At 35.2% G+C, this 13,263-nt stretch overlaps 1 protein-coding gene across 1 annotated transcript in view; it reads left to right on the forward strand.

Annotated features, from left to right (window-relative positions):
* Positions 1 to 13,263, forward strand: part of NCAM2 (neural cell adhesion molecule 2) — a 237,785-nt gene that overhangs the window by 105,537 nt on the left and 118,985 nt on the right. The window contains 4 exon segments of the mRNA XM_072327161.1: positions 4,915 to 4,989; positions 5,733 to 5,939; positions 8,196 to 8,339; positions 11,523 to 11,660. Coding sequence (XP_072183262.1) covers positions 4,915 to 4,989; positions 5,733 to 5,939; positions 8,196 to 8,339; positions 11,523 to 11,660 — 564 coding nt within the window.

Raw genomic sequence — 13,263 nt, forward strand, 5'->3', positions numbered from 1 at the left:
ATTTCCCTTCTGGTTGAGTTAGTTTTGAAAGACCACAGTATATATGGAAGACAGACTTCACTATCCATTACTTAAAATAAATATGGAAATGATCTTTTCTTTTGAGATCACATTTCATAGCTCAGTTAGAGCATCCTAGATTTAAGTGTGATAGTTCATGTACATGGCCCTGTTTTATGAAGAACAACTCTTATATTTGAGGTAATTGGATTATTTCTTTATATAGATTATCTTTGCTGCACTTCAGAATGTATGTCCTCTCAATAGGCTGGTTGTGGTTCTGAGGCTGCAAGACAAGTTCTTAAAATATACAAAAATATTTGTGTATTTGTTAAAATAGGAATGGGAACATTCGCTACTACAGAGGTTCTGTGCATGGAAGTCTATTATCTTTACAGAGGGCAGTGGTGTTAACATCTATAGAGGCAAATTCTACTTCTACACAGATAAGGTGCAGTAACTCCAACACACTTCTGTAGCAATGTCTTGCCAGATCCTTTTTGGATAGATGTTGCTTAGATGTAATTTCATGCTTAGAGAGCGTTTCATCATTTAACCAAGGTAAGACTTTGTGATGAAAAAACATTTGTCTAAAATACTATTATCTATTTAATATTGGATATCTTGACTTGATTATCAATTAGAAGATTATCAAGCTTCAGTATTTATGCCTTCGTTGCCCAGCACTGGATCATGTTAGTTGTCTTGCATCATGTGTTTCACCACTACAACCTCTGTTACACCCCTCAAAGCAGTTTGAACTTCAAGTAACTTCTAGCTCTTTTCATCAGGGAAAGCAATACTTCAAATGAAACCTTAGAACTTTGTATCAGGATTCCCTTTACTATGGATACATACCAATAAATGATAACATAATGCAATGAAAAGTTCAGGTAGTCTTAAGTGCCTGACTGTGGAACTTGATGTTAGGCAGGTAAAACTTAACTAACATTTTCTCAGTACTGTCATACTGTAAAGCAACAGTGCTTAACAATTTAGTAGTAGCCCATCCACCACGAAGCAGAAAACTAGCTATAGTCTGCAGAGTTTAATTTTTTTGTTTATTGAGATTGTAGACAGTTTAAGTTCCAGGTATTTCCGCTAAAATTTACACCTCTTCCCAGAAGCCTTCAGGACCATTGAATAAAAGACAGGCTATCATTAGACCAGTTAGTGTGTCTTAAATCATAAAATAAAAACAGCAATAATAGTAAAATTTGAGAATACAGTGTTATAGTACTTGTAAGATGTTAGAATAGTGTCTGAACAGAAAAAAAAAAAAATAGTTTAAATGCTAAATAAAAATTGGGAAAAAAAAAATCCAGTAGTATCTCAAAATGATAAAATGTTGAAATTAAATTTCAGTAGGCAACTGGGATTACATTTTCACCCTTCTTGCCCTTGGTCCCCCCCCCCACAGTACTCTCTGTCACTTTGCCATTACTGTATGTTCTGTTTTCATTCATATGTCCTTTCCTTTTTATTGCCTCTGTCTTCCAGTACATCAGCAACCCATCAGGTTTAGAATGACCCCTCCACAGTAGAGTGCTGCCTTGTTCCTCAAAACAGATTTGAAAAAGCATTCAAATCTGTTGATGTAGCGTAAAACTGCTAATTATGTTGTAATAAGTTTACACTGAGGAAAGTGGGCAGGTAGAATGTGTAGTTCCTTTGTTGTTAGTTGGTTGGTTTTGATTGGTGGTTTTTATCTGTATTGTGTTGTACTTTTAAATAGAACTGACTGACTTGAAAGCTTTTTGGGATTTTGGAAGTGATTTTTTTTGTTGTTCGTTTTGTTTTCATTACTGGTGTTTGTTTTTTTTGTTGTTTTGTTTTGTTTTTTTTGTTTTTTGTTTTTTTAAGAAGTGGAATTCTGAAGGCATCCTGGAAACTGATTGGAGAACAGCTCTAAACAACAATTTCCAAATTTTATCCAAATACTATCTATTTTTCCTTTTTGATATGGCATAATTTACATATATGCTTTGAGTAAATGTATTTCAATATATTGCCATGTGTCTATAGAAATGAAACTTTATCAAAGCTTATACTGATGACAGCTCGCTTCTTTAAATTCAGAATTCATCTGTGTAGACAGAGCTATGAAAGTTGTGTGTTGGTAGTTCTGAAATGTGTGGTATTCTAGTGTAAATGGCTCTGAAATAAAATAGTCTACTAAACATTAAATCTTATGAATAGAGTCAACTGTCTTCATATTTAACAGAACAAATGGACCCCTTGTTACTGTTCTTACTTATCTCCTTGAGTAATTTTTAAACCCATTAAGAAATAATTTGACAGAATCCTCTTAGCATAGATAATAATTCTTTTGTAATGACTATGAACAGAGTGGAAAGGATTGCTTATATCACCTGCAGCTAACTGCTTTATTTTGATGTAAAATTGCATGTGTACTGAAGACTTAAATGAAGCCCTCATCAACTTCACTTTTTCCCAGAACAGGAGATACTACTACAGGAGCATTACACTCCACAGTGTTGCACGCAAAAAGATCAAGTGATCTTCAACTAACTCATTGCCTTATGTGTGTGTGTGTGTGTGTGTGGTATATATATATACATTACCTTTTGCTATTTTGGTAATATCCTTGGAAACATGGGAAGAGACAGCACTTTGTCAGATCTAGCCAGAAGCTACTATTCATTTCTCAGTTTGTTTTAACATAGCTAGACACAGCCTCTACTGACTTGAATTCTTGGAACAGCTTCAGTGACCTGATAAAATAAGGATTCATTTGTGTATTCAAAGATGTTCAAACCAGTCTGGTACAAAGTACTCCTTTTTATACTTATTCATTATCTGTGAGCATGCAGCATTAGCGTGAATAGTATGCACACTGCATACCGTCTTCATCAGAGCTTATAATAACCTAATGCACCTATGTAATTATTGAAGTACATTTGAAAGCAATGTAAAACTTTTGGGATATGTTGCCTCTGTGCAATATTTATTTTTAATTGCATGTCTTACTCAAAGAAACTAATGAGTGAACCTTCTAAGCTGAGGACTGTTCTATTTAGCTGATTACCTAATATGTGCAGATTGCTAGATAAATCACTTGGGCGATATTTTTCATTCTTATCTGCATAAAGCAATATTTTTCTATTTACATGAAGAAGAGCTAGTGAAAGGATGTGTCTGAAAAAAAATTGGGCAGATGGTCTTTTATTTTGTAAATACTAATGTACTGTGTATGGAAAATATGATTTTCGTTTTGTTTCACAGATTTAGCTAGCATGTCTTCGCAGTGTTTATAACTGCACTTATGCTAATAATTTTAAACTGTTTGTCTCTTTGCCAAGATTGTCCTGCAGTATCAAACATGTATCATATAGATGAAGGAAAAATATTTTCTAGCTTTGTTTTTCACCTCTTATAACAGTTTCTTAAATTCTGGATGTTACTTATTTCTTCATCTGTTGCATTTACATAGTTGAAGATCAGATATCACAGTTTTGTTTGCCTTTTTGGTCTTTGCTCATGACATAACTGTTAAACACAAATTCAAATCTGGCCTAGTTTGTGCATATGCAGGCTGAAAACTGCGTAGTAATTTTGCATTAAAAAATTCTTTGTCAATAATACTGGCTGTTTTGGGGAGGTTATTCACAGGGTTATAGAATCATAAAATAATTCAGGTTTGAAGATTGCTCAGGAGGTACCTAGTTCAGCAGCCTGCACATAGCACAGTCAAAGACCAGATTCTGCAAGGCTTTATCCAGCAACCTCTTGAAACTTGCAATAACTGAGAATGCAGTCTTTCTAGGCAGCCTGCTCCAACACACCGTGAAAAAGTTTTTGCTTATGCTTTCAATTTGTCAGTTGCCTTTCATCTGTCTTTTTAATAACTTCTCACAGGCATGAGCAGTTGACTGTTCAGTTCCTCTGTAGCTCCCTCTTCAGTTTAAACAAGACCCCCAACCTCTCCTCATTCATTGAGTACCCAGCTATACCCACTATGTCAACCCTCACTTAACTTCACTCAGTGAAGTTTAAAATCATTCTCATATTACTGGGGTTAGGGTTGGGGGAGACTGTACGTAGTATTCTGCATTTGGCCTGAAGAGCACCTAGAAGAGGTGTTTGTTGCTCTCCTCCATCTACTAATCTACATTATCTCCTCAATCATGATCCTGTGAATAAAACCCAGTTGGCTTCTGCTGCTGCCTGTGCATGCTTGTCATCAGTGACTGTCCTTAGCTTGAATGACTTCCACTTGGTTATATATATCCTATCAGTTGCAAAACTTAGCATTTATCTTTGCTGAATATCATGATGTTCCTACTGATGCATTCTTCCAGTCTTTCTAGATTAATGACCTCATCCAGATTATTGATAAAGATGTTAAATTTAGAAAGATCTCAGACTTAACCCTGTGGTACTCCACTTGTTACTGACTGCAAGGTGGAGGATGACCTACCTGTCTGTAGATTCTAAGACTATATGTTCTTCATGCTCTGCTTTGAGTAAATGATTAATTACAAGGTCAAGACCAAAGACTACACACAGACACTAATTTCATGAACAGTGAAAAAATGGCTTCTTTATTGCTTCGTGGTGTTTGTTTATATATAGGCTCTACTTCGTCTACACCCCCTTAAGATATGCATAATATTATCCAAACACAGAGCAGGGGAGGTCCTGCCACGTCACAGCTCGAGGGTTCGTGCACACCTACTACACCTGTCTGCTCATCCAGAGTTTATGGGGATTGACCTTGGCTGGCAGCCCTGACAGCTTTCTGGAGCCTGTATATTCTATATACTCCAGAAGACACAATGCTGAATTTGGTATTCAGTTTATAGAGTACGTTGTATAAAGTAAGAAAATGCAAAATGTAAAATCTAAACATATGAATGAGAATGTGTTCACAATATACTTTTTATTTTTCAGCTCTTCTTCAGGTTTCCATTTCTCTTAGTAAAGTCGAACTCAGTGTGGGTGAATCCAAATTCTTCACGTGTACAGGTGTGTATTCATGTTATTTTGAGATTTTTTTTTTCTCCTTAGATTTTCAACCTTATGCATAATTTGAAAGTGAACTAATTAATTCACAATATTAACTTTAATTTGCATATTTTTTATAAATTTATATTGACTTCTGAGAACTGTGAGAAATAGATCTTCACTGATTACATGTTTGCAGTCTAAAAACTATTGATTTCAGATTCCAACAAACTATATTACTTAGTTTGAAATTTGTCTATATTTGTGTAGATAATTTATATCTACCACAGTTCTTATTTGGTTAAAATACTTTTACTAGTTTAAATTAATGATTTAATAAGCTAGTAGGCTAAGCTGTTGTATCCTGAAAGAATCTTTTCCATAGTGACAAAAGTAAGTCAGAAGAATTTGCCTTTTTCTGCAGCCTGAAATTAATTCTTAATATCGTTGATCTTTGAACATACATTGAGAATGATATATGACCAATTATAAGACAAAGTGATTGCTGACCAGACTTCCTTTCAAATTTTGTTTCTGTGTTTATTTTTTCCTCGTGAATTTATGACGTTATTAATAAACCTGTATCAACAATCATACCTTTGTCTGAGGTTTTACCTTTCTTAGCTTTCTGCAGTTTCTCAGAACTCCTCACAGTTTAGCAGTCTATGATATTGCATAGAGATTGTGCATATGCAGTACTTAATGTCTCCTTGAACTTATAATGTTGGATGTTATTCATTTTTTTCTGTTTGTTTATTTTGCAGCCATTGGTGAGCCTGACAACATAGATTGGTACAACCCGCAAGGAGAGAAAATTGTTTCTAGTCAAAGAGTGGTTGTTCAGAAAGAAGGTGTTCGATCACGCCTAATCATTTATAATGCAGATATAGAAGATGCTGGTATATATCGATGTCAAGCAACAGATGCTAAAGGACAAACTCAAGAAGCTACTGTTGTTCTGGAAATTTATCGTAAGTATAGTAATATCAGATAAATCCCAAAAGGATATGATTTGAGAGCCACTACTATTGAGAAATCAAAGCCTATCAAATTATTGTTCCAGGTTCTGAAGTGTATCTTCCAAATGATTGTGTCTCCTGCAGTTTAGTTCACAGTAAAAAAAGAAGACCTTATAATATTGCAGATTACTTTCTTTTTGTCTATTAAAGTGCCATCTCTGTGGGGTCCCTTGTGGAGGAGGAACTATTAGAAAAAAAAGTCTTTTCAGCCTTACTTATAAGTACAAATACATACGCAATGTGCTATAGATATGTACATAAATAAAGAAGTAAGAAGGACAAAGTTTATTATTCATTAAGTGAAGTTTAGAGTTAATTTGTTAGTTTTATACCAGCCTTCTCATATTCTTGACCTTGCAATGGAATCTTGATATAAGACATTGAAGCTTAATATGATAAACAGCTAAGATGCATTTCAGTTGCTAACAACTAATTGAATGTATTTGAAAAGCAAATACATTCTATTGTGGCTAGAGATTCTCTGAGGGTTTGATTTTTTTATTTTATTTTATTTTTTCCCCAATTTCCTTTCATTTGTAGTATACTATATTCTTCAGATTAATAAAAATGACTAAAAGCTAATATTAAATACATACAGTGAAAAGATATAAGCTAAGGGAAGTCTGGGTGAAACAAGGGGACATTTGCTGACATTCTTTCAGCTGAATTCTTCAGTAATTTCATTGGGGAGTAGTCTTCCATAAAATTTACATTTGTGGGTGGATTAAATGTTAAGGCATTGCCTTGTGACAGAAAATAATGAGTGGAATCATAAAGTGTTGCTTCTGAAAGGTACAAATAATTCAGATAACAAAAGATACACTATTGATAAAACAACCATTAGAATGATGATAGCAGTTACAAGCAGTTACATGTTGACTTGAAAGCTGACAGTTCAAAGGATTGCAAGTTCTGTGGAATTCATTTTTATACTTAAAGCTGCCAGTCACCACTCCGTTAGCAGGGAGCTGAGCATAGCTGAAATCTTTTGAAGTATGTACTTGTAGTAATTTTAATAATTCTGAGGATAGACAAACCAAAGACCTATGCAAGAAATGGTAATGTTTATGAATACTAACATATAAAAGTGTCATTGTTTGTATTTGTAATGTATTCGAAGGAAGAAGCAGAATGTACTGTGTAACTTGCTTATAAATGTTTTTCTTCTGAGGTGTAGATGTAGTCAAATGCTACAAATATTTTAAACAAATACTTTATAAACATGGGCAAGATGTGTATATAACAAAAGCTTGCTCACTCTACTGTGGAAACTATATGGATTATTTGAGGCTGTGCTCATATCAATACAGAAAGAATTGCATTTGCTGACTTACATTCTCTAAAGTATCCTTTTGAATGGAATTGGCAATGTTTGAATCTAGGGAACGTCAGCTTGTCTCTTCTGCATGCAAGAAATTCTAGCAGAATTCTTTTGCAATTATTTTGTGTTACATCTTGGATGAGGCTGCGGTTTAATGCCATCTTGAAGTTCTTCTGCTGAATTTTCATAATACTGAACTTTTTAAACTCAGTAATAAAACTAAATATTAAGTATGATTATTTGGAACCAGAATAAAGAAGCTTTATCAGAATCCTCCAGAATCCTAGTACTTACCTAAAAAAAAAACCCAAAACCTATAAATTCTTATGACAGTAATAGAATTTTTTCCCATATATTTTTCCATTGTTTCTTTAACTTATATTTTACTCAGCTGATAATTTATGATAGTCAATGAGGCTCTGGTTCCACTTTTCTAATAAGACTTTTCCAGGTGGTTTCAGTAGGCATCTAGATGGGACGAGAACATGAGGAATTCATTCAAAGTAAAACCATGAGAAATAGAAGAGAGTAAAAAGGACTATTAACCTGAATGTGTAGACCTCTGAAAGAGTAGAGCTTCAAAACTGGATTATGGAACATTGAAAACAATGAAAAACACACTTAAAAAGCACTTTCAGTTTATATAAATAATACAAATGTTTTCATAATGCCAAATAATTGTAAAATTATTCATACAGATAGAGTGAATGTTCTGTCGTCAGGACCATTTTGAATGGTATCTTAGAATAATGTATTATGGGAATAATTCTGTACTGTGCACAAGATGAAGTCTTAATACGTAACTACATCTGACTTGGTATTTCATTTAACTTCCGTGCTGAGTGAACTGGAAAGTACTAATGGTATTTTGTCCTCTTCCTTTTTAGAAAAGCTCACTTTTCGGGACATAGTATCTCCACAGGAGTTCAGGCAGGGAGAAGTTGCAGAAGTTGTTTGCCGTGTTACTAGTTCACCTGCTCCCATTGTCAGCTGGCTGTATCGGAATGAAGAAATAACAACTCTTGCTGACAGTTAGTATTTTGGTAACTCTTTAAGTTATACATTTTAACTCACATTGAAATGTTGTTCTTAAAGAAAATGACATAACGGAGAATGCATTTTAACTAGCCCATCAGTTAAGTGGAGTTTAACCAGGTGCTGTGTTCTGTTAAGAACCCATATGCTATAGTGTCCTTCCTTCTTTTTCTCAAATTTTGAAATTTTCTCTAGATATAACATGAAGTGCATAAGATTATTTGGAACTATTCTGCAGGAACTATTCTTTCTGGGCTACCATGCATGTAAGAGCTGAACATGTTTTAAAGACATACTCAGATAAAATTCTCCATGCTGGCAAAGCTGTGATGCTTTTTCAGAGTGTAGGATTTACTGAACAAACACTGCATGGACTTCAGTATACTGGCACATTAGCTCTGAGTCTTATATGTATAAAGGCTTGTTGCACTGCTGTGAGCATTAACTTATGTAAGTGTAAGCTGCATTTAAGTTACAAACAGTAGGGGATGTAGGCGATCTGTTTAGGCTACACTCCTAATAGCTAGACTATAAGATTAGTTGAAGGTTAATCTCTCTGATTCTTTAAATTGGCCTTTTTGGAGCAGAAGTTCGTCTCTGTAGAAATGGAGCATAATAATAACAGATGATGTTAAGATTTGCAAAACTGAAGTAATCAAAAGTCCATGCTGCAAAATTTCTACCTTTAAGATAAAATGAAATGCTATTACTTTGTAATACCTGCTTTACTTCTGAGAGTAAAGCTACTAGCTGCTAGGCTGTGTAGAGAAAAGGTCAGGAAATCCAAGGTCCAGCTTGAGCTAAACTTGGCAAGAGGTGCCAAGAAGCATGAGAAAGACTTCTACAGGTACCTCAAACAGGAAAGGGAAGTCCAGGAGTGTGTACCCCCCTTCCAAGGACACTGGCAAACTGGTAACTGCAGATAAGGAGAAGATGAACTCAGAGTACTCAACAATTTTTTTTTTTACTTCAGTCTTCTCTGATAACAGCTTATCACCCAGCAGTCAAACAATTGGATTGGAAGGAGGGGACCAGGGAAGCAGTGCCCCTCCCACTGTTAGTGAAGATCAGATTCGTAACCACCTGAGTAAACTGAACATCTGCAAATCTCTTGTTCTGGATGAGGTATATCCAGAGTCCTGGGGAAATTGGCTGACATAGTCACCAAGCCACTCCCAATGATATTTGAAAAGTTATGGTGATCAGGTGAAGTCCCTCGTGACTGGAAAAAAGGCAACATCACACCCATTTTTAAGAAGGGTGAAAAGAATGACCCTGGAAACTACCAACTTGTCAGTCTCACCTCTCTGCCAGGAAAGATTATGGAGCAGATCCTCCTGGAAGACAAGAAGGTGAAACAAGAGAACCAGTATGGATTCACCAAGGGCAAATCCTACTTGAGCAACTTAAGGCCTTCTGTGATCATGTCACTGCAAGGACAAGGGAAGAGCCACTGGTATCATCTATTTGGACTTCAGTAAGGCACATTATCTCACGGCATAATTTTCTCCAAATTGGAATGCTATGGATTTATTGACTGGACTGTTGGGTGGATGAAGAATTGACTGCAGGATTGAACCCAGAGAGTGGTGGTCAATTGCTCAGTGTTTGGATGGAGATGAGTGACGTGTGATGTCTTCCAGGAATCGGTGCTCAGACCAATATTCTTTAATATCTTCATCTGTGACATGAATAGTAGGGTAGAGTGCATCATCAGCATGTTTACGAATGATGACAAGCTATGGGGTGCAGGTGATATGACCAAGGGACAGGGAGCCATTCAGAGAGTCCTAGACAGTTTTGAGCTGTGGGCCCATGAGAAGGAGCCTCATGAGGTTCAACAATGCCAAGTGGAAGATACTGCACCTGAATCAGGGCAACGTATACTACCAATACAAGACAAGAGATGAAAGGTTTGAACATAAACCTTTCAAAAGTCAAAAAAGACCTGGGAGTATTGGTGGATGGAAAGGGAGGCATAAACCCACAGTCTGCACTTGCAGCCAAGAAAGCCAATTCTATCCTGGGCTGCATCAAAAGAAGTGTGGCCAGTAGGTTGAGGGAGGTGATCCTGCCTCTCTACTCTGCACTGGTGAGGCCTTACCAATGGTAACACCCCTACTACGTCCAAGATGTGGAGTCCTCAGTGCAGAAAAGACATGGACCTGTTGGAGTGTATCCAGAGGAGGACCACAGAAATGACCCAAGGGATGGCACACCTGTCCTACAAGAACAGGCTGGAAGAGTTGGGAATGTTCAGCCTGGAGAAGAGAAGGCTGCAAGGTGACCTGATAGTGGTCTTTCAGTATCTAAAGGGGAACTACAGGAAAGAAGGGAGCAGACTCCTTCTTAACAGGGTCTTTGATGAAGAACCAGGGAAAATGGTTTCAAACTAAAAGAGGGGGAGATTTAGATTGGATATAAGGAAGAAATCTTTTACAGTGAGAGTGGTGAGGTACTGGCACAGGTTGCTCAGAAATGTGTTTGATGCCTTGTCCCTGGAGACTTTCAAGGTCAATCAGGACCAGATTCTGAGCATCCTGATTGAGCTGGGGATGCCCCTGTTCACTGCAGGGAAGTTGAACTAGATGACCTTTAAAGATTCCTTCCAACTTGGAGGATTCTAGGATTCTGCTGTATCCATTTTATTATTATTCATCAAGAGTTGAAAAAGTAAGCAGTCAACATCCTATTCCTTTTTCCCATTGATAAATAAACCGTCAGTGTTTCAATATTTTAAAGAAATGTTCTCTGTTTCTCTCATCTGCCTCACACATTAACAATTTACCTTTAACAAAAGATTTACCAGAGGTAAAAAAAAAACAAACAACAGATTGCAACTTTTGAAAACATCTTGAAGTGCAGTTCTCTGAGAACTGTAATACAATTGGAAAGAAAAAAGAAAAAAAAAAAAAAAAAAGATTTCATTTGTTTTTGTGTTTGTGTATGTAGTGGCATTAATTTTCAAGATTGACTTTAAGAAACTAGAAATAATTAATGTAAACACTTAGAGGCAATCAGTGTCCTGTAAACCTCTATCAGATGAAGCACAACTAAATTTTTTATATGTATGTTCTATGAACAAACTCTTAGCTCTTTTGGAATATAAACACTGTGTTAGTTTTGTGTTATGAGGTAATGACAGTTAACACTACTTCATCTTTTACATGATTTTCTAGATCGATTTGCAATATTAGCAAACAATAATCTTCAAATTCTTAACATCAATAAAAGTGATGAAGGCGTATACCGCTGTGAAGGAAGAGTGGAAGCCAGAGGAGAGATTGACTTCCGGGATATAATAGTTATTGTGAATGGTAAGGAGTAAAAGTTACTGAGCTGACTTCTTAATTTAACTGATTATCATAACCTTAATTTTAAAACATGTCGTTTTCTAACAGTCCTAATTAAATTGATTAATATGGATTTCATGTTTGTTCAGTATTGTTTTCCCTTAAAGGTAATTGCTTGCTATTTAAGAAAAAAAATAAATCTGTTACAGTATATAAGTAGAATTCATTGCATTTCATAATATCAGGATATATTATTGTGCACAAGCTCAATTATTGTTATTAATTATTTGAAGAATACTAACAATCACTATGAAACTTGAGTTTCAGATTACAACATGTAGTTGTTTATTTCAGTGTATTTTTCATTGGTAATGTTGCTTACTGTTAAAAGCCTTTTGGTTTTTCATAGTTATTCATCTTTACTCCATTGTACTTGTTTTATTAATTTCTTCTGTTTAGAATAATTCCAAAAGTTATGAATACATTTTATTAGGAAGTATTGCTTATAGATCCTTAACATTTTATTTTTAATGTAGGCTAAAATGAGTTTTCTGACAAATGACATTTTAACAGTTTATTAGTTTCTTAAAAAACTCTAGGAAAAAGTATGAAAAGATGTGGACAAAATAGAGCATTTAGTTCACCCTCTCTCTTAAATTCAGGGTTGGCATGTTGAAAAATAAACATCTCTTCATATATTTTCTAGAAAGGACAAAGTTTATAAAGGGCATTTTTTTATCCATGCATTCTGGCTAATGTCAGCATTTCAATGAAGCTGCTTCCATTGTGCTGTTAAATCCCAAGTTTTAAATGTTTTATCCTCTGAGTATCTCAGTTTACATAAGTCATTATATAAGTTGAATTCTCAGTTAATTGCAGTCTAGCACACATTATTTAATCCATGCAGTCAAGCAGCAATATTTGAAAGATAACTGTAGGATTTTTTAGACAATGTGTAGACAGTGACAAGCAAATAGGTGGTTGACTTGTGTGTTGTGATAAAATATAACAGTATGTGCCTCATGAGGTTAAGTCCCTTAAACAAATAACTGTTTGTTTTTAAGCAAATTACCCCTTGGTTCCTTTGTATATTCCAACTGTTCCAACACTTGATAATATTGAAAATGCCAAACGGCATTTTATTCTACTACTATTTGTATATATGTATACAAACCTACATTTTGAGCACCTTTCACTTCTATGTGATTATGTGATACATGACATTGAGCTGAGTGAGAGTGAAACCTGAAACATCAGATTTCAAACTATGGTTCTAGATCACATCTTCTATTGGTAGATTAGATCCAAACAATTTTCTTTTTATTTATTTATTTATTTAATATTTATATTTTCTTTTGTTATTACTGTGGACAAGAATGCCAGCACTCACTTCAGTCTAGGCTCTGGAGTTCTGTAGTGCTGTGAGAAAACGAGGTTTCCAGCTGAGAGTTTCTAACATTGTTGCTTATGTAGAGTAGTACCAATTAAGAGCTATTTTCCACTTAATTTATATGGGAATAAATAGCTATTTAGAGATAAACTGAGTGTATTTAACCTGACCACAAATCAGTTTTAGATAAAAACTGAAAATCAGAAAGAAACAAAAAGTTTTAATGTTCTGCGGTGA

The sequence above is a fragment of the Excalfactoria chinensis genome, chromosome 1 (assembly GCF_039878825.1).
Source record: "Excalfactoria chinensis isolate bCotChi1 chromosome 1, bCotChi1.hap2, whole genome shotgun sequence".
Lineage (NCBI taxonomy): Eukaryota > Metazoa > Chordata > Aves > Galliformes > Phasianidae > Excalfactoria > Excalfactoria chinensis.